Here is a 22,886-nt window from a genome sequence, read left to right as displayed (position 1 = left end):
TACGTTTTGGAAACGTCCAGAAAACGTACAGGAAACGTTCAGAAGGCGTTTTAAAAACGTATTTTGCATACGTTTTAAAAACGTATTTTGCAAACGTTTCCAAAACATCCAAGTACGCTTTGGTTACGTCCGAAACAGGCGATTGTAACACGTTTTTAAAACGTTTTGGTTAGGTCTAGAAGAAGCGTTTAAAATGTTTTTAAGACATCTGTGTGTTATTTTAGAGATTAGTTAAAGGAAACCAGGGATTGTAACCGCTGTCTAAATAACCTAAACCATCCACGAAGTATGGATAGATTGAACACGTAAAGCCTAATTAGATCTCCATGCATACAAATGTTTATGAATGCTTCCAGAACAACGGAAAACAAAAAACAGATGCATTTGTTTCGATGTTTTTGACCGAATGTTTGCAAACAGGTTTTATACAGTTTTTATATTGTTTTCATTTAGTTTTTATACAGCTCGCATAATGTTTTTGTACAGTTTTTGTATATTTGTTTCAGTATTTGCGGTCAAGTGTGTAGTTCTAGGTTAGGGTTTATGGAGGTTTGTGTCTTCAGCGAAACTGTGTTACCGACCTGTAATTTGAGAACTGAATTTAGCGTCCCCTACTCATCAACAGCGTCTAACTCATGAACTACTCTAAAGTGTGTGAAATGTTGCATGCGTGCTGCACCTGTTATACTATTAGTGTTTTTAGTCTTCATCAATTAAGCGAGCTACGTGTTCCGCTATTACGGTCGAGTAAGAGTGGATAAATAATAGAGCTGCTAAATACTTAAAAAGTTCAAGTACTTGAAATTTAAACCGAGTAAAATTCTTTTTTTTTCGAAGCGAGCCAAGTACTTGGTTAATCGAATAGTTTGGAATGATACGAGTAGTTTGTTGCTTTTCAATTACCTTGAAGAGATTTGAGTAATTATTTCAATTCAAGTAGCTTCCCAGATAGCACAAAGGCATTTTAAAGACGTCTTCAAACGGTACTGGTTACGTGTAATATAAATTTAACCAACTAAATAGCTTTCAAAATAACTTGATAAGAATTTATTTTATTTATTTAATTACAATTACAATTTTAAGTATAATCACATACAAAGACAGAGACAAAGTCTTGATCGTCTTCATCGGTCAAACATATCAGGATTTTGAAGACTTCCAAGATGATCAAGACTTTCAAGACGTATCAAGACTTTAAACATTCAAGACTTTCAAGAGTTTTAAGCTTTGAATCATGTTCGAAGTGATTAGATTTTTTGTCATATATACAGACTTGAAGCGATTGGACAGTATTAAGGATAAATCCCAGTCACAGCATCATTTTACGCTTCGATTATCTATATATACATAAAATCCTCAGTTTAGTTACAAATAAAAAAACAGTTTGATGAAATTCAAACATGTCGCAATTTTAATTTCGGCAACTTACCTTGTATTTGAGACTGCATTTTGGTTGCAATTCAATGGTACAACGATATATATTTGTAATAACATGTTTATAACTTGGTTATAACTTGACGGTAAGCTGTCAAAATTTGGAGTAGATTGCATAGTGGAGATAGCAATTGACGAACGAAACATGTGTTAGTTTCTGTTGGCTGAAGGTGTGCGTGTAACGCGTACCGAGAGTCGACGAACGAAACATGTGTTGGTTTTTTTTTGGCTGAAGGTGTGCGTGTAACGCGTATACGTATTATGTTGACGAAATTTTGACTGGAGAAGAAGAATCAGAAGAAAAATCTTACCGATTTCGACGGATTCATGAGACGATATTACGATATCTCTGTCATGCATGGACCGATTTTATTGAGTTTGGTCTTATTCGAAAGCTTATATGCGGTTTACATAAGAAAAATGCCTTTAAATTTAGAAAATATTGCAGGCGTGATGAGATATTAATGAAATAAGTTTCAGGTTAGGCTGGAATAGCTCTGCGACGAGTAAATGATAGCGGTAGCGACACAGTCGATATACAGGGTGTCTTTCATGTACTTGGCGTCGAGACGCTACCGCGTCTCTAGATATGGAACTTGAAATGTTATTCGATTGTTCCTACCGGATCCCAGAACACGAGTACAGTGAAAGGATAAGTGCAAGTTGGAATATTTCAGCGAGCTACTCGAACTGATGGGTTTTTGACAATTTTTAAAGTCCTCTCTGCCAGCATCTTATTGAAAATATACCAAGTTACAATTCCTTTGCGAGGTATTCCACGTTACATCATGAAAGCATGTCTTCCACAAATGATGTTGTTGTTTATATAAATTTGTATGTTAAATAAATTTGTTTTGCGTTAAATAAACCGGAATAGGACAGCAAGGTTAAAAGACGAATGTGATATCGTTTTATTTTCTTCCTCCGTTCTCTTCCGTTGAACGAAATATGTTCATAAGACGATTTTTAAATTGTTACTCTAACAGAAACATTTGTAAATCGCGGGCTTTGGCTCTCAAAACACAACCTAGTTTTACTCGTGCTTAATTCTAGTTCCTACCACGCGTAGCGTTACGATCTGTTTTAAGACTTCACCGGTAACGATGCATGCGACACTAAAATGGTAAGGTGGTCCTAGGACCCCCCAAACCGGCAACACAAAAATACATTGCTTGATAGGTCTATTCTATACCTCGTCTGTGATCCTATATTTTGTCGATATCGTAATTAAAGCCTATACCTGTATTCGCGTCGGATTTGCGATCCGGGACGTGACACATACATTAATAATTTTTAAACAATAAACATTAATTAACGTAATTACTTAGTGTATATTATAAAATTATTAAGATACAATGTGTCAATAAATCACCTTTATTCTCTGTCTAGATAAAACTCTTTATCCATTCAATATCCTTTCAAACTTACAAATTATATAGAATCATTTTCAGATAAATATATTCTGATCTCAAGGGCGGATCCAGAGGGGGGCGATAGGGGCGATCGCCCCTCCCCCTCCCAAGAGTAATAAAATAGAAAAATATTATGACACTGTGTACTATTCAGTATAAATAATTAATGTGAATCTAATTATTTAAGTTATAGTATCAGATAGAGATATTAAAATATAAATTACAAGCAAATTTTAAATCTTGTAAAAGAAGGTTCAAAAATGGACTTACAAGGGAAGATCCCGAACCCGAAAATTCAAAAAATTCTGAAACTTTGTGAATATGTAGGGAATTTCCTCCTGATTACAACACAATTCTTGTTTTCTGCCTAAATTCACTCTAAGGGGGTGTAATTGACCCCTGAAAATCCGGTTATTTTCCGATTTTGTGTTATAACTCGTAAACTGTAAAATAATTTATTTACCAAATGATAGATCTAATTGAAAGAAGCAACTTTTGTCTTAAAACTTTTTTTTCTGTCTCTTACAGTTTGCGAGTTATAACAAAATCGGAAAATAGCCGAATTTTCAGGAGTTAATTTCACCCCCTTGGAGTGAATTTGGGCAGCAAACAAAAATTGCATAGTAATCAGGAGGAAATTCCCTACATATTCACAAAGTTTCAGAATTTTTAGAATTCTCGGGTTCAGGATGTTCCCTTGTTAGGTACTTTTACATATTTCGCCCCCTCCAAGAAAGGCTCCTGAATCCGCCACTGTCTGATCTATATACACCATGTAGTTAATGACTACAGATATAGTTACAATAAATAAGCAAACATTGTCATGTATCACACACACACACACACACACATGCATATACATACAAAATAATTGTAACAAACAACTTACAGTATTTTCAAATTAACACGTTGAATGCCACGGTGGTCACCCGTGACCGGCGCCGGCGCTATTATTCTCTATCGAGCCCTGGTGGTCATCTGTGACCGGCGTTATTACATTTTTTAAAATGATTAAAATGCAATAAATATCATCGACTAAAAAATTTTGAAGAACGTAAATAATTAGAAAACATTGTGAAATTTGTTATTGTCGCCCCCAAGGCATAACATATAAAACTTGCGTGGCAGTCAACGTGTTAACAATAATATCCGGAGTTACAAATTCTTAGAGGAATTTATACTACTCAAAAAAGCACCTGAGTGCAACTGCCCCTGAAAACATTTGAACTTTTATTTCGTTCATAAAATTCATGGACATTACAAGAGACAGAATTAAGTATTATGAGTTCATTAATTAAATTTTAATGTACAGAATTATTACTATTATAAGATAATGCTTTGCAATTCCCTGTTAGCTACATCTCCCAATCTTGTTTAGTATACATGATACAACTGATTCATTTTTAAGACTACAAGTAAATACAAAACACAATCTAGATACAAAGAACATTGGTTTTGAATAACTACCGCCTTTGCTTTTTATACAGGTTGATTAATATTTATAGTGTTCATAGTAATAAAATTATTTTATAACCTCCCAGATAGCACACTATCACAGTGTTTACATTTTAGAAGGAAGTATCTTGGGTAGTTGCAAGTAGCGGTTTCTTCGTATGCGGGAAGTCTGGACTCGATTCTCATCACCGGCAGATTTTTTTGTCTTAACCAGATCTGTCTTTTGGACGTCTCTAAGACGTATTCCGGACGTCTTACGACGTCTTTGTGGTATCTGGGCTATTGCAAGATGGAAAAACATATAAAAAGTGTGGATTCAAATAAAAGTACATTCGAATCATATCAATTTCATTCTTATTTCCTTAACAATGATTTTGGTAGTTTCTATAATATAACAGTCATAATGGAAAGAGAAATTTTGTGAAAACAATATAGATAACAACTATACATTTTCGAATAGCTAATTATTACAGCAGGCTCCTTACTATGTACTATGTATATGTAATAAAAATATATATTACGCCAACATTAAAAATGTTTACAACTAATAAATAAAGATGTAATGTTGAATACAATAATAGCAATAATATCTTCATTATTTATTGATAAATCGACTTAAATCTTCATTAAAAGTGTTTCTTCTTTGTGATGTGTGTATACAATATATTACCTTATGTATTTACCTATTCCTCGATTGTCACACTGGGTCAAAATGTCCCAAAATTTGACTTTTAGGTAAAATATCTTTGAGGCATCATTGAAAATAGCACTACGGGCGCCACGTACATATATTCATGGATCCTGTATCTACAGGTACAGACGCTTCCCGACCGAGGCGAAGCGTTTGTGCGTGTTTAGCAGCCGTCGAAAGTTGATGTAGGGTCAAATTGTCGCAAGTGGAACGACGGCGTTGTTTTTGTTCCAAATCGAATACAGTAATTTTTCTGGTTTCAGTAATATTCATACGATTTTTCTCTCTTCTACTGAAGTGATACTAAGGACACATTTATTAGTGCACGACGCCTTCAAAACGCCCTCCTCAATGGTGACAAACTCAATGATGATTATTACAGAACTATCTTATTATCTATCTTACTAAGAATATTAAAAATAAGAAGAAATTATGATTTTTTTTAGCAACATTTTTTTCTCGAAACTCTTTTTCCTTCAAAAATTGTTTTTAAACACGATACATTGAAGTTTAATTGCTAATTTTCAATGATAGGCGTATATTTTACAATATTCAAACTTTATCCCAGAATTTTTGCAACTTAATTTAACAAATAGTTTCTCAACAGCAGCTGATTGAAAATTGGCTTCATCGAATTGACCCAGTGCGACAACTATGTACATACGTTCGCAAAAAGAGGTGCGACAACCGAGAGTTATACTACATATACATACATAGCGTATTATCACTACATGCATCCATCTCTAAATTATGCACATTTTACATTCCATACAAATGATTTTCAAAGATAAACTTAAATGTGGTTTCAAATATAAAATATTCGTCGTTAGGTGTCAAATTAGTGCTGTCGGCTTTATGTCTTATCATGATACATAAACGATACATGTTCACGTAGCTAAACATGTTCCACGTAAAAGGGGCTCGCATCATTGACAACACTGTCTAAACCATTCCGGTCTCAATTTTTGTTGTGACGTCTATATTTTTAGTTCACATTATGGTTTATGATACATCCATTTTTGGAGACTAGAATTTACATATTCACTAAAATTGTTGTACATATGCATACGCATTTTTCGCCCGGGGGGGGGACACAAGTTTGAAAACAGTCAAGTTGACAGACGATGTGGTTGCTTGTTTGAAACCATTTTGCAGCTCCAATTTAATTATAAACTTAAACATGAGGTTTAAAAAAAATCACTCTTTTAGTATAAACAATTTTTTTTCTCTCACACTGTTTCTATCCTCAGAAGCAATGAAGATATTTGAGATAATCAATACAGGGTCAACCTACACAGTTACATACATATATTTTATTTTTGTGAATTGCTTCAAACAATTTGGTATTTTGGATTGATTTTATTATTTTATATTAACATCACTCAGTATTTATAAGTATTGAATAATATATATTTTTAGATACGCCACATAGCATATCGCTGATACTTTGGTTCAAGGTGCATCTGTAATTCTATGAATTCATCTATTTCGTCATCATTCGAATCACATAAAGTGTTACTGTCCTCATGATGTCTTCTTTCCGTTTCCATATCTTCATTTTTATCTACCGTTTTCTCAATTTCGCTTTCTTCATCATCCATATTTCTTTCCTTACTTTGTGCTGTAAACCACATTAATAATTTTCATTACATGATTATATTTCGTTACTATTTTTATATAGAATACATATATTATATGTGGATTCAAATTTATAAGAAATATTGTAGCACAAAAAATACAATTTTCATTTCTATTATTATGCTCTTCATTATGCATTGAAAAAAAGGAATACTGAAGTATAACAAGTTCTTATTAAGTTTTTTAAACTATAGACAAACTCAGAACAACAATAATAATTAGGTCGGAGTAAATGATATTTGAAACAGCATTGCGAATTTAAACAAAATGAAACATTAAACAATATAACGAAACAAAACGGAAATATACTTATTCTTTATATTATACAGGGTGTTCGACCACTGCTGGGAGAAATTTTAAGGGCTGATTCTAGACACCAGAATAAGATGAAAATCAAGAATAACGATATTACAGTTGAGGCTTCGTTTGTTACTCATAAGTGTTAGAAAATATGCCTAAAAGCCGGCAATCGGCGTGCAGCGGTGCACGCGGGACAACACTGGCAAGGAGTCGAGCAGTGGTAGCCAAAGCCACTGTCGCATGCATACACAAATAAATTCATTCAACTGTTTTCGTTTTGCTGATCCTCATTCAACCTAGGTCCGCCGATATTAATTTATGTCAACGAGCATCGAGACATAGCGAAATAGACAATCATTAAGAGTTATCAGTTTCAATTGCCTGAGTGCGTGTAAATCTGTTTTTTTTTTTGCGTGTTTAGTGCGGGTAAATTTGTGTTGTTTTTAAAATTTTTTCACACATTTTAGTGCGAGATCTAATATGGGGTTGTTGTGTGATTTCTGCACGTGTGTGTCTCTACAGTACAATAGATTACATATAAGCACTGCAATGGATATTATGGAAACAATGGATGTATCAGCGAGTAGACAGGCCTGTGGTAATTCAACAATACCCTTTAATTTTGGATTAAGTGTCGCAGAATCGTGTGGCCATGCCGATTGTCGTAAATTTCGTTGTAGCTCCTCTGAGGTGAGTGACCCCATGCGACCCTGGCTTTGACAACCACTGCTCGATCCCTCGCCTGATTTGTCCCGCGTGCACCGCTGCACACAGATTGCCTGTTTTTAGGCGTATTTTTCAACGCTTATATCTAACAAACGAAGCCTCAACCGTAATATCGTTATTCTTAATTTTCTTCTTATTCTGCCGTCTAGAATCATCCCTTAAATTTTCTCCCAGTAGTAGTCAGACACACTGTACAATGTCATGCAATTACATTAAGTCATATCTTTCACTTAATTGCCGCTAGAAAAAATTGTAAAGGAAAAAACTACATTGGTTTCAGAAGAATTAAATTTCTATGACTGAACTTTCCCATGCATGTAACGCTACATCCGCAATGTGTAATTGTACCTTTTGTCTTTAATAGAATCGCATCTTTTTAATTGATTATTCTGTACATTCTACGTATAAAAGTACTAATGTACAGTGCTCGATGGATGAATAGTTATGACAAGTTACTTCAAATTTTTCTGTTAGTACATCCATTGTTCAAGAGGGTGTTTAAACGTACATAATGGACATTCTGCAAATCCTTTTGTCATCGGTTTCGCAGTTGACAATGAGCGCAAATTAGTCACCAGTCATTCTTGCACAATTTATTTAATACGGTCTTGTAAGTGCTGTACAGAAATAAGTGGGTGTATTTATGGCCTATCTTTCAAGCGATGGCGCAGGAACAAATTTAAAACATCTCTCATACTAAGTTCTCCAGCACCTTAACCTAGTACTTTTATATGCAAAGTATTCGGAAGAATCGATTCATGTGTAAAAAAAAAGAAGTATAGTTTCTACTGAAACTCTAATTTACTAATTAGAAAGGTATAATTGCACATTACTTTTTACACATGTGGAGGAAGTATGGTCACAGGAAGATGGGCCACCTTAAATCATGCAACTATTTCGTTTACTATCTTTTTCTACGAGCAGTCAAACAAGAAATATGGCTTATTGCAATTCCATGCTTCATCCTATACCCAGTCAGCAAACTGTCAGCAAGATATAGTTTTGCGGGCAGAGCCTGCTGCCATGGTCTGACACCAGATTGGCGACAGAAACCGAGCAGACTTGGTATACACGACCAAACTTTAATAAATATATTTATAGGATTAAAAATATAACATTTCTTTAATTAACTATAGTAAACCGCCCTACAACGCGGTACTCTCATAACGCGGAGCAAAAATTGCGACAGTCCTCCTATAACGTGGTACAGTCTTCCCCGGATTGTCGAGAAGGATTCGGGACCGGGGAATTCCCCGTAAACTGAGGCAGGGGAAGTAGTTAGCAGCTAATAAACTGAACCTTGTCAGGGTCCTCGCCCGTACAGTCTGACAAGGAGACTGAACGACATAAACCGAGAGTGAGTGAAATAGCGCACCAGCGGGAAACCCCTCGGTCGACGGCGAATTGAGTCATTCAGTATTGAATATGAAAATTGTCATATTACTGGTTACACCTTGATGATTGTATTGCCGATGGATTGGTGAGTTTATGACGACGAAAATGAATCCAAACCCGAAGCAATTCGGTCTATTTTTTATTATGAAAACACTATTAGAATTCCAGTTCCTCGGTTTAAGGGGGTTTAATTAACTCACAACATTTCTCCTGCAATCGCCGAAGTAATTTGCCAATCCTCGTAATACCAAATAGGTACTAATCATCCAGGCAATTTCTCTTGAAAGTTGCACTCAAGCAATCTTCAGTAGACACTTTACAATTTGGTGAAGTCGTTGATATTCTCTATTTAAATTCTCTTCTGCAGTATTACATAGTGTGTAACGGCAAGAAGTCACTTTCCAGTGTGTGAATTACAACATTTAGTGAACGCAGTGACGTTCACTAAAAATGGACCGAGTTGCTTCGCGTTTGAACACATTTTCATTGAGAAACCTTAAAAAATCCATTGGTAATACTTTCATGAACATTTATCAAAAACATGAACATATTAATTCTCTGTACTGGGTATTTTACCTGGCCCAATGGTTTTATTGCCCTCGACAGTTAACGGGCGACCTACCCGGGACCGCAGGCCCTCGCTTGCAGCGAGGAAGCAAAACTGTGGGTGGGTAGGGCTTTCCCGATAATCCGGGGAAAAAAGCATTTCAATTATCCGAGGAAGACTGTACTGCCCACGCGGTTTCCATATAACGCGGTACGAATTAGTAGGATTTGTACTATGTAATTCTGAGTTTCTTATAACGCGGTACGAATTAATCACGTTATAGGAGGGTTGACTGTATTACAAATTTTTATTAAAAATGCGTTCAGTTTACATGTTATATATATATATTAAACAAATTAAATGTTATCTGAACAAATAGTATTATACTTTCATATTAGCAAAGGGGATAATATATAAGGTCAAGATGAAAGTTTGAGGAACCTTTTAGGAAAAAATGAATATGAGTTCTTTATTTTTTATGCAAGAGTTATATGAATTGCAAGCAAGGCTTAAGATAATGTTGAGATCAGCATAAATGAAAGAAAAGCTGTTTTTCCAATAATTTATAAAGTTTCATACAAATTTATTTTGACTAAATTTGATTTTTTACAGTACGCGATCATATTTTTGTTTGGCAAATGTAAACTACTTTCCTAAAACAATATTGTACAGTTTGTAAATCGTACTATTTTTGTAATATTATACAATTACACAATGAATGGACTTGTTTATTGTGTTTATAAACCTGCCAGCCAAGTCTGCCAAGCAGAGATGGCGGCAGACCCGGTGCCATCTGTGTCCATTAGGGGTGGCTCTTGTTTACCCTTGATCACAGAAATTTTTTACAACCCCCCTCCCACCCAGTTTTCAAGCACGGGGGACCCTCGAAGATTTCCTAGCCCCAGACCCCAAAAATCTTAATCCGGGCCTGGCCGGGTTCCATTTACATTGTACTTCCAAATTTTATAATAATAAGTATCTATGCCAGGCCTTCCCAAGTAGGGGAAAACCACTCCTGAAACACATGTTTTGGTTCTCCCTCCAACGCTACGCCTTCAGCTAAGGTGGGGCGATTCCTACTACCCTTTCTCCGAGGAGACAGTAACGCCGCTAGGAAGCATGTTGGGACGCTTTGGGGTGAAAGTACCAAATGTGTCAAGTTTTTATAGAAAATTTCTCATTCTGAAATGCTAGTTTAAATTTTAATTTTTCGTACTATTTTACAGTCGTTATGAAATTTTCTATAAAAACTTGACACATTTGGTACTTTCACCCTAAAGCGTCCCAACATGCTTCCTAGCGGCGTTACTGTCTCCTTGGAGAAAGGGTAGTAGGAATCGTCCCACCTTAGCTGAAGGCGTAGCGTTGGAGGGAGAACCGAAACATGTGTTTCAAGAGTGGTTTTCCCCTACTTGGGAAGGCCTGATCATTGTATAGAGTCCCAAAAAATTTACGATGAGCTTTTCGCGGATCGCGCAGGGTGAGGAGCCATTTAGCGCAGGGAATGGAGGGGAAAACACCTACAGGAGTGGTGGTAATGTGTGCATGAACTGCGCCTGCGTCAGTCAGGCACAGGAGTGGTGGTAATGTGTGCCTGACTTACGCAGGCGCAGTTGCACACATTACCACCACTCCTGTGCCTGACTGACGCAGGCGCAGTTGCACACATTACCACCACTCCTGTAGATGTTTCCCCCTCCATTCACTGCGCTGAATCGCTCCTCACCCTGGGATCGCGTGGACCTTTTAAAGCGCGAGGCCAGGTTTCGGGGAACGCGGTGAACCCGCCTGGCGTCGGCCCTGGCTCGATCTGGCAGAGTATGGGCAGCAGACTCTGCCCGCAAAACCATAGCATCGGCTTAAAGGAGGTCGCCCACTAGGCCAAAGCGCGGTGACCAAAGCGAATTGTTCGTCGCCGCTGTTCTGTCATATGGGCGGTGCGTGGTCACCGCGCTTCGGCTTAGTGGACAACCTCTTTAATGCGGACAGAGATGGCTCCGGTTCTGCTGACAGTTTGCTGACTGGGGATATACTCATTTTTCTATAGAAACTGGTTCTAAAAACTGGGCTACACTGTAGCTTTTTCTGTGTAGAGATAGAGAAAACTTGGTAGGTGGAAATTACACTGTTCAGTAAGAACTGACTTCCAATGACCATACTTTTTCCAAAGGATACACTAATGCAGCTGAATTGTTTTTTAAATCAAGCTGTACATTTTTTTATTTATACATCAACCCTTATCATTATTCTACATACAAGAGTGTTAAAAGTGTTAAATAATTAATATTATTTTTATTATGTTAATTATATAGGCATACAATTGCGAGTTTACGAAATAATTCATATTCTATATCAGAGAATTACTTTATTCTGGTGAGATATTGAATGCCCTATGCAAAATCTAGTAACGTTCCAATCATGTTTATTACATTATCTTTACAATTTACAAACGTGTTCTTACATATTGGTTACATTTATGCATACATGATCAGTTTACTGTGCTTATCAATTGTACAATGACTTGTAGAAACAGTGAAAATATTATGTTTACTACGTTTGTGCAATGTCATAAAAATATAGTGGCTGTTACAATAATGTGTTGTGAGAAACATCCTTACTGACAATGAGACAGGTATAGAGAACATACTTAAAAGAAAGAGAATAAGAAAGTTCTAAAACTGGAAAAGGCTTTAGGGAGTATGTCTTATTTTTGAAATCGGAGAGGTATTTCACAAAACGATATAGTGGTACGAAATGAAGGTATCCAGATGCATATAGTGTATTGAAATACATGAAATTGAATTCCACTGTGTCAGTATGAGAGCAAGCACATGAGTGTAGTGTTATTCAGGGTTTTGTTTGTCATATTTTAAAGTCTACGAAATTCCATCCACATTGCATACTTCTTAAGTAGAATATATTTTACCCACATGAGACAAGTTATACAAAATGCTGTGTTGCCAATTTTTATATAACATTTTTTTATCGCAGACAGAACATTCCCAATTAGCACACGACGTCTTACAGACGTCCATTTTACATCTGCTTTTGGTCTGAACGTCTTGCGACCTTATTAGAAGGCCGGTAATACGTTTGAGTTAAGACGTCTGCGTGCTATTTGGGTTTAACTTTCTACGAGAAAGCACTTCTCTAAATTTAATTATGAAGAATTTTGTGAAGTATTTATTTTCCTATATCTATACCTGAATACTTTATGCTTACCATATGCAGAATAACAAGAATTAATACATGTAAAAAATATATGCTTCCATTTGAAAAACAATTAAGTTACATACTGTGTATTTGTACATCTTTTGGAAAAAGAGATTATTAAATGATAGAAGTAGCTAATTAATTTATATTATTGTGTCGCAATTTCGTTATTATAATATTAAGTTAATGAACCTATAAAATTGTAACTCATAAAATAGAATTTTAATGAATATATAATTCAAATTAATCAAATTTGTTCTCAATTTACAATTGTACTATAGTACAACAAAATAACATTATGTAGTCGGTTATATTTTTACAGTATAAAAGTATGAACTTACATTTAAAACTAATTTGAATTTATAATATGTCAAATATGAAAGGAGCCTTTGAACTATAGAATATGTGAAATGCGAACACGGTACGTAAAACCCTAGACCGGGCCGAGGGAGATAGTTGCTTTGGGTGGGGTCTCTATCCTTTATTATACTCTTAGAATATATACTACTGGAAGGCTCATTCCCTATGTGTTTTCTGCGGAGTCAGTTGGTGACCAAAATCGTACAGGGGAGAAAGATATGGTGCGAGCTAGTGGGGTGATTTCCCAGTCGTCCGCAAAGCGCAAACGTCGACTTCACCGTTGCTAAGGTTATGTACCACGGCGCATGCGTATTGCGGGCGATTGGGGTCTTTTCACTCTACCTCTCTTGCTCGCGTCCGATGTTGGCCACAGGTTTGAGTTCTCAATGTTCCTTCAAATACCTAGTATACAGGGTCAGACATAATGGGGAGTTGGTCCGGATATTAGGAAATGGTTTGTGTGTACCAAACCCTATGATGGAAGGTGTACAGAAAATCCCTACTTGAACAATTGCAAGGGCGAACATACCAGTACAGCAAGGGATTGCCCAGTGTTCCAACGGGAATCAACAATCAAAAAGATTATAGCATATAAAAACTTGACATACAAAACGGCAGAAGACACAATAAGAAGAGAAGAGAGGTGAGCCAAGTATGGCAATGACAGAGAAAGAGAGGAGGAGAACGACGATGAAGGCCTTATGAAACGCGAATTCCCTTTATTGAAGAATAAAAGGAAGATAGAGTACTGGGAGAAGTTGGACTTCCTGGTCCAAAAGGAGATCGGCAAATGGAAGAAAGCATGGGAACGCAATAAAGAGCACAGAAAATATAAGGAGGAAGAACAAATGAATAGGGAAGAAATACATATGGACAATAGGCGGCCGGAACAAAATAAGTGGGGGCATGGGAGCAAGGTCTTAATAAACACACAAGAATACAATGACAATTATAATAGACAAGAGAAAAGACGAAAGCAAATTTCTGAAGATAGAAAAGACAATATGAGAAATAAATATGAAGGCAGACACGAGGAAGACTTAAATACTAGCCCATATTCCAAGATTACATAACTTGGTGAATGAAGAGGAGATAAGCCCGGTAATAGAAGAGTATCCAATCAAGTACAAAACGACATATAATCGAGGGAGGATCACTGTGTATATGTCTATGCCTAATACCCACAGTTCGCATTCCAGATATTCTATAATTCAATGGTAAGGAGAGATTGAATTTGTATAATTTGATGCAAGAAGCTCGTGATATTTGTATCTATTGGTTTAAAAAAAAATTGTTAGGTTTTATAAAATCTATACTAAAAGAGTAACAATAATAATTTTGTTACACTGCCTCCATATTTAACATTTAAATGAAATGTTTCAAATAATAGAATTGTATATACAGTACATGTATGTATATTCGCTAACGAGGGGAGGTCGCGATCAGGACAAGCGACTTTTTAACGAAACCGGGCAGAAAATTTTGGGGCCGATGTGTATAAACAAATCCCAGAATATTAGCTATGAATAGCCATTTGTACAAATAATTGCTTTGAAAATAAAAATTATAAAGTCGTTGGATCGACAGCGTTCTTTTTCTTAAGTAGAAGATCTTGATGCAAGGAATACAAAATTCTTTTGCATTATTGCCACGGGATCAATAATTTAACCAGAAAATGCATTCTTTTGTCGTAGTCCCTTAACTACGCTTATCTAGAAGTGATTTTCAACTGCCGTACTTAGCCTAGATGCAATCATCCCTTATAGCAGGTTTGCCCGGTAAGGAGCAAAATACCTTCTTAGATTCTGGGACCCGGATAACATCCGAGCGCTGAGTTGTTACCTTGCTAACCGTTACGATGGTGTGAGAGAACTGCGAGAGCGTGCGTGCGTCCATACGCGTGGGGCTCAGCTATACATATAGACTCAGGCTACGAGCCTGCATTGACGCATGCACACTCTTGCAGTTTTCCTACAACCCATACTGTGGTTAGCAACGTAACAGTTCCGCGTTCGGTTGTTACCCGTAGTCATCCTCCATGGAGTGATCGGCATAACCGCAGCCATTTCGGGCAGAACCGAAAATAAACATAACCTAAACCTTTTATCTATCTCTTTCTATCAATATTTCTCTCTCTTTCTGTCAGTATTTCTGTCTCTTTCTTTTTCACAGTTTCTTTCTCTGTCTATTTTCGCTTTTGCCCTAAATCGCGGCAACCAATCAGCGACGATACACGTTGTTCCGATCACTGCCTAGAGGATCACTAGTTACCCGGGTCCCAGAACCTAAGGAGGTCAAAAGGCTTCTGACTGAGCACGCCTGCCTTATATGAAAAAGAATCCGGACATTTTGTTAAGAGATCGTTGCGGAACCTCGCGTCACAGATCGCTCGCGCAGCCAGGCAACGATCAATAGCTAAATGAAGGAACGCATAAATGTCTTACAAGATTAGTAATACGTTAATTCATATGTCCATTCTATATAACTCCTATAAAATAATGAAGTATTATTACTTTAGCAGAAAGAGGAGGACGAAGTATAAGCAACCAGAATTCATGCGCATTCGGAGTAATTGTACGAATTTTCATCCGGAAAATTTCATACAATATTTCGTAAAAATTTAATTTTTCAATAGTATAGATGATTTTGGCTAACACGCATTCCTTCCTTTGGCTACTGATCGCTGTCTGCTCTGACTCGCTCTCGCCTTCACAGGATAAAAGCAGAGTTGTCAGGCAATTCCCTACGCGTAGTAGAAGGAGAACACCTATAACAATAACAATATATTTGTGTTGACGACTCGGTGACGCGCCACCATTCATTGCGTGGCGTGATTGGCGGAAACAAGTCGTATTAGTGTATATAGATGTGACGTCACGCGTAGGAAATTGCCTGGCAACACTTGACAGGAGTGAGCCAGAAGTGATGAGGCGAGCGCTCAGCTTGAAAGATCTAAGCCAGAGGTACACAAAAAGCCGCGGGAATGCGGAGACATTCCCGCGACTCTGAACGCCGGGTCAGAGCCGAGCGTGGAGCTATTACGTTGCTCAGCTCCACGCTCAGCTCCGACCCAACGCCCAGAATCGCGAACAGGTCTCCGGATCCGAGCGGCTCTCTATGCACCTCTGGTCTATGTCTAGGCACACATATCAGTTCCATGTCAGTGTCGTGCCCATACTGTGTCCACTGATGTGTTACTAACGACTGTTCAAAAGTATCCGCACTCTACAGCAGGCCTACTGTGGCTCATTACAATCATTAAAAATATATAATCCGAATTAAATAATGTTTGGTGTCATTTTCATCAGAAAGACACCAGCAACCCATTGGTGATACTTCTATGAAGATATAATACGAGAGATAGAAATTGTTTTTTTTATTACTGAATGGTCTATTTCTGTCTTTGTCTTTATGACTCTAGGGCAGGGATGCTCAGGAGGGTCACGTAGTGGGGTACCCTGTTAACCCTTCAGCGTGGAGGCTTTCTGCCCAGACCTAGCTGTGGGATGAATTGGTCGAAACCTTAACCCCTGCTATTAAGGCGTTATTGCATAGCAGACCTGAAGAAGTATTGTCACACCTAATCTAACCAATCGGACGGACTTGCATCCCTCCCAAACGGCCGCTCTCTTAAAGAGGCCTTATTTACGGCAATATCTTCTTCCCAAGGCCTACAGAATGTATATGAGAAGAGCACAGCACGCCTCTAATTCGGGTGTCCAATAGACCTTGGTCGCAAGCCCTACTCGCTACACCTCCGCTTTACGTCACTTGACAAGCGGTGGTCGTTATACCGTCGTTGCGGACAGTTTTCCTATGACGAGTCCTGCTCGTCATACCACGCTGAGGGGTTAATGTAGAGACCGTGAGTCCGTTACAACTGTGTAGTACACACACAAATGCTCCGTTCCCACTACGTTGTCGAACTCGCTTGACCTTGAACGGCTCGAGTTCGCAAACGGGGCGCAAATGGGTGCCCGCTCCCGCCAAAGGGATAGTTGGGTACACCTTCTCTAAGATCTAGGAGCCCCGAAGCGCGTGAATCGAGAGCTTCGACCCGAGAACCCTTAAAGGTGAAGTTAAACGACGCGTGGCTGGGCGAGCCATGAGCGTTCCCGCAGCGCAGGACTCGGCGAGTCTCACGCTAAGCTAGCCGAGCTACGCGCCGGGTAACTTCACCTTTACGATTATAAAAAAAGATCCTCTTCCAGCGATTTCAACGCACAGTTTGTGCAAAAGCTAAAATGTCGTTGCCAACCAATTTCAGTTTTTCCGTACGGATTCCCGAAATGTGAATTGCTCCATTGTAAACCAATTGACGGCACGGAACTGTTGTGTAAGGAGGCACAGTCGTAATTTCACTGTAGGGATACGGAACTGACAAGTGTAAACTGGTCGATTCCTAAACAAGCGAACGATATCTTTCACGACACTGAATGACTGCACGCAACTGGCAGGGAATTGATACGCATGTTATGCCCAGACTTTTAACGTGTAGGCCAAATCGAGCTCTTGGCTAATATATACTGCATTGAAATACAACAACATAGATACAGAAACTCTTTCTTTTTGTGAAATACCTTTAATGAAACGTACATTTTTAACTTTTAATAATTTTCACAATGTACTTTACTCACCTTGCCTTGTGAATTACTGACGAAGGCTCAGCAACATTAGTACTCTCATCAGAAATAATTTCAACTGTCATATTATCTCTTCTGTTCACTGCAGTTTTTGAACATATAGTTGGAGCAACTGCGTATTTAAGTGTATTAAAGTATTGATAAGTTACATCACTTACAGCGTCTGGAGTTGTATACTTTACATGCTGAGCATTATTTGATCCAAACTTAGTGGGTATACATATATTCTCTGAAGTGTTCTCACTTGTAACATTATTTTTTTCCAAAAAGCACAAATGTTTTTTTGAATGAACAATAGAATAAGCTTTTGCACATGTTGAGAAACATTCAGAATTAATTTTAGAATGACAACCATCTTGGAATTTTCGTTTAGCATGTAAATGCATACTTTTCTGAATACTATAATTTAGAGGAAAGTTTTTATCCCCAGATTTAGAACTTCACTATTTCTATGAATATTTTCTGTTTTTTAATTATCAGATATATGGATGAATGTGGCATTTGAGATAAATCATAAAATAAGGCCTTTATTATAATAGCATTATCTGGCCAATTATTGGGAAAAATTCCTGGCAGAAGTTTTCCTTTGTCTAAAATCCCATTAATAGAGGTACCAACTTTAGAAAATATAAGATCTCTAAGAACAGACTTATTGAAGACTGTTATATAAGAATATGATCTCGGTATAGATGTAATGTGTGTATTTTCAACTGTTCTGTCCATAGTATTTTCCATAAAACGATTATTAATTTTTTTTTTTTAATATTGCTTTCTTTAAAATATTTGTTGTCTTCTGTAACAAATATTTTTACTATTTCTTGTATTCGCGATATATTTGTAACGCCTTTCTTATAAACGACTGAAGTACATAACATAAATTTGTACTATCATCACTACGCTCTAACTTAATATTTTTATGCATAAAGTTCATCTTTGATGTTCCTACTTCTGGCATATTATTTAAAATTGTATTTCGCCAACCCATAGAATTCACTGACAACAGATCATGTAGATCAGAATGGATATATATCCTGTCTATTTCAGTTCTCCACATATTGCAAATATTTGTTAAAGTATTTATCGCATTATTATCAGTATTATACATTCTGGTAATTTTATTATTTATACGATTCGTTATTATATTACAATCACATTCTTCATTATATGCAACATGTACCAAGTCATTTTGCTTATTGTCTGCATTAAGAACAAAATTATTTTGAACATCATCATTCATATTTAAATTTAATAATAATACATTGTGCAATCTGTCAAATGTATTTACATTGTGCATGTGGTTTACACAAATTATATCGTACATTGCACCACAAAATAAGGGGCTACTATCACTAGTAAAATTAATACTGTTCGTCAAAGTTTTATCACATGTCTTTTTTACTACTATGAAATCTATATTGTTTATAATTTCCTCTATATTTTTATGCTTCATATAATTTTTAGTGACTTTTAAAGTAAAATATTCATGTATGTTAAGAAATTTAAATAAAGGCATTTCTCTCTCTAAGACATGTATCAATAAAATGTTATTTACAAGTTTACAGCTGCTACTAACTATCATATTTGGAACAGTGCCATTTGCCATTAATACTAAATGTTTATTAATAAGTCTAATGTAGCTCTTTGATCGTATATCTTGGACCAATAATTGATGGCCCAACGACTCAATTCTTCGTTTCATGTCGACTTGGAATCGTTTATTTTCATTGCTATCATCAGTGCATTTGTTTTTTATATTAATTAAATTCTTATTACGATTTGGTTTAAGTAAAAAACTTACTTCTGCAACTGTTTTCGGATAAAGCTTGCTACTCTGCCCAGCTACGTTTAAAGCAGCTGTATATTTAAATGATAGCGACATATTTGCTAAACTTTTTGCACTTAACAATTGAAATATAGCAAATGATTTAGTTGGTTTATTTTTTAATGATGTTGAATATGCTAGTACCCCATGATTACGAATTCTATCTCTGTTCTCCTCCAAGTAATAATGAAACTTATTTTCACCCGTCACTCCGATGCTTACATTATCTTGGAGCGTACACCTAGATCTAAGATCAGGATGTTGAAACAGTGCAAACATTTTCTCTAAATTGAAACAATGTTCCTGTATATAATTGTTGCCTATTTGGTATTGCAAGCCTATCCTTTCATTTAAAAGAATATTTATTAGATTCCTTTTCACATCCTGTTTTTTGTTACCATCGATAAAATTAGTTATCGATTTATCGCTTCTTATAGTACAATTAGATCTGTTGTCGCTTCTATTTACATTTAGAAATGTGTTTATATTTTTTGTGTCTTGGATACAATTATTTTCTACATTTTCAATGTGTTTTAACGATGTAATGCTTTCCAGACGAGTTGGAATATTAACTTGATTGTACTGTACATCACAATATTCTTTGTTTTCCAGAGTAGTAGAATTTATGCTGTCACTGAACTGAGTTTTAATAGTCTTGGGAGAACGTCTGTCAGAACTTAACTCTTCTATGTCATTAGATCCACCTGTTTGTGGTCTTTCTTCTATCACATTTGAAATTAAATAAGGTACATTGTTTGACATATGAAAAATTTCGACGTCTTGGTAATTATTCATTCCAAATTTTAATCTGCATATATTACCAGAGGCATCCGAGTCAGTCGACTCTGTGATATTGACTTTAAAATCTAAACCAGTCGTAACATCTATCTTAGATGACGCAGGTACATCAGGTTTAGGCAAAGGCGTGATATTTGCTGATTCAACAGGTGAAACACGAAATCTAGATGACCCACTTGCAGAAGAAGTGAGGTGGGTAGATGATGATTGAAGGGAGGGAGCAACTGAAGGTGACGAGGAGACTAAGGAGTCTTTAGAACATGTTGATGTTTCTGGAACTCGAGACACCACAAACCGATTTCGAGAAGGACTTGATACTGGACTAGTTATAGGTGAAGATTTTGGACTAAGGGCTGGAGAACGAAGACGACCTCCATTAATACGTTTCGGTTCAAGCAACGATTGCCCCGATTTGTCATTTTGTATTGAAATTATGGTTGGTAAACAGCGTGGCAGTGTGAGACAAGTAAGCGAAATTTTACGAGAGTTTGTACTACACAGACTGCTATGATGGGAACTTTCAGAACCTTTGCTATTTTCTTCTATAATACGATTCTGCTCGTTTTCCGAACAACAAACTTGAATCTCAGCTACTAGCTGCGTGTACTGATGCAAAGCCTCGGTTAGGTCGTCCTGTTATTGACATGAAAGAAGCAAAGAATATTAATAACGGGCAATGACACTAAATGTCCCATTAGAGTACAATGAAAATGTTTACTTACTACATTCAATGTGGGCTTATCATCCAAATCTATTTTAGAGATACTTCTATTTTTCTTCATGGCGGAACTGAGAGCTCTCATTCCTGTCAATTGTATATTATTATTTCGTAAGTCTATCCTCTAAAATAATAAAAAAGATCTAATTAATATTTATTTATTTCAAATAGCCGTTTTGATTTATTATTCAACTACGCAATATTAAAAGGTCTTTACTATTTACTTGTAAAACCTGATTTATTTCAATAATCTTAGATAATGTAACAATCCCATCACACGTAAGATCGATTGCTTGCATTCCTAATTGTAATAGGACAGAATTCTTTTCCAATGCGTCTTTTATAATAAATAACAATTCATTTGTTAGCATATTTTTTCCAATATTTAATGTCTCTATTGTTTTAGATAGTGCCTAAAGACATAAAAAACATGAACGTGTGAGTGTGGCAAATCGATATATAAAAAATAGTAATAACACCATACCCTATGTATGGACAATTATAATGATGCAAAATATTACATACTATAATGCGTGCGAAATAGGGAGATGATTTACTTGTAAGTTGATTATTCCATAATACTAATATACTTAAGCCTTTACCATCCTTGTCTTCATTTATCTGATTGATGAGACCTTCTAAGATATCACGCACACCATCATCTTGAATATTATTATTACTAAAAAAACGTAGCAAGAAAAATATAATAGAAAACAATTAAGTGTTTTTTTTATTTTAACTAGTATATTATGTTCTCTGTAACAATACCTACCTAATATCAAGCAACTGTATATGGTTATTAAATCTAAGGAGAGAACCAAGCTGTATTGCATCATACAAATTAAGTCCATTGTCAGCTAGGTATAGTTCTCTTATTCCAGTATTCATTTTTAATGCTGCAACTGATAGACGATGAATTGATTACATAAAGTTGACTACATAATTTGAATTAACTACTTCACAGAAACACTGCTTCATTAATTTCATTGAATTGTATACCTAGGTAAAGAGCTTCACAATATACAGGATATTTTATAACTGGTGGTACAAGCCGAGGAAGGGCGATAATTCTACATGAAAAAATAAGTAAAAATCATGCAATCAAATTTTGTAGTATCTTGCTTACATGGGAACATCCCGAATCCGGGAATTAAAAAAATTCTGAAACTTTGTGAATATATAGGGGATTTTCCTCTTGATTACAACGCAATTCTTGTTTTCTACCCAAATTCACTCGAAGGGGGTGAAATTAACCCCTGAAAATCCTGTAATTTTCCGATTTTGTGTTATGGTTACTCGTGAACTGTAAAATAATTTTTTTTTACGAAATGATAGATCTAATTGAAAGAAGTAACTTTTGTCTTGAAATTTTTTTCTATCTCTTACAGTTCACAGAGGAAATAGCCGAATATTCAGGGGTTAATTTCACCCCCTTCGAGTGAATTTGGGCAGCAAACAAAAATTGCGTTGTAATTAGGAGGAAATCCCCTACATATTCACAAAGTTTAAGAATTTTTCGAATTTTCGGGGTCGGGATCTTGCCTTGCTAGTTTTCGAAAGGATTGAAATTCAAAGTCATTGTTTTGAAAAACGAAGTTATGACAAAATTTTATTCTATAGTTTTTACTTATCTTTTTATATAGAATTACACACCTTTCTGCTTGTACGAAACATTTTATATATTCGTGAAAAGATCAATGCAATTCAAACTTAAATACATACTTCAAAACATTG

At 36.2% G+C, this 22,886-nt stretch overlaps 1 protein-coding gene and 1 long non-coding RNA gene across 7 annotated transcripts in view; one reads left to right on the top strand and one right to left on the bottom strand.

Annotated features, from left to right (window-relative positions):
- The first annotated feature begins 122 nt into the window (after positions 1–122).
- LOC143366250 (uncharacterized) overlaps positions 123–22,886 on the top strand; it is an 81,353-nt gene continuing 58,589 nt past the window's right edge. Inside the window, exon 1 of the long non-coding RNA XR_013084707.1 lies at positions 123–2,629. This is a non-coding gene — a long non-coding RNA (uncharacterized LOC143366250). The remainder of the gene's footprint in view (positions 2,630–22,886) is intronic.
- The window catches only part of LOC143378948 (protein phosphatase 1 regulatory subunit 37), a 35,721-nt gene continuing 15,627 nt past the window's right edge, over positions 2,793–22,886 (bottom strand). For 3 of the 6 annotated variants that reach the window (XM_076831104.1, XM_076831123.1, XM_076831113.1), the window contains 5 exons: positions 21,925–22,054; positions 21,678–21,831; positions 21,377–21,565; positions 21,157–21,276; positions 18,438–21,067 (listed from right to left, as the gene is read on the bottom strand). In XM_076831104.1, the coding sequence (XP_076687219.1) occupies positions 18,626–21,067; positions 21,157–21,276; positions 21,377–21,565; positions 21,678–21,831; positions 21,925–22,054 (3,035 nt within the window). In that variant the 3' untranslated portion in view covers positions 18,438–18,625. Of the gene's footprint in view, positions 6,614–18,437; positions 21,068–21,156; positions 21,277–21,376; positions 21,566–21,677; positions 21,832–21,924; positions 22,055–22,886 lie in introns of those variants that run through there. The other 3 variants (XM_076831144.1, XM_076831154.1, XM_076831133.1) reach the window with 3 other exon arrangements.

The sequence above is a fragment of the Andrena cerasifolii genome, chromosome 1 (assembly GCF_050908995.1).
Source record: "Andrena cerasifolii isolate SP2316 chromosome 1, iyAndCera1_principal, whole genome shotgun sequence".
Lineage (NCBI taxonomy): Eukaryota > Metazoa > Arthropoda > Insecta > Hymenoptera > Andrenidae > Andrena > Andrena cerasifolii.
Note: the sequence above shows the minus strand (reverse complement) of the source record. Positions and strands in the feature narration are given on the sequence as shown.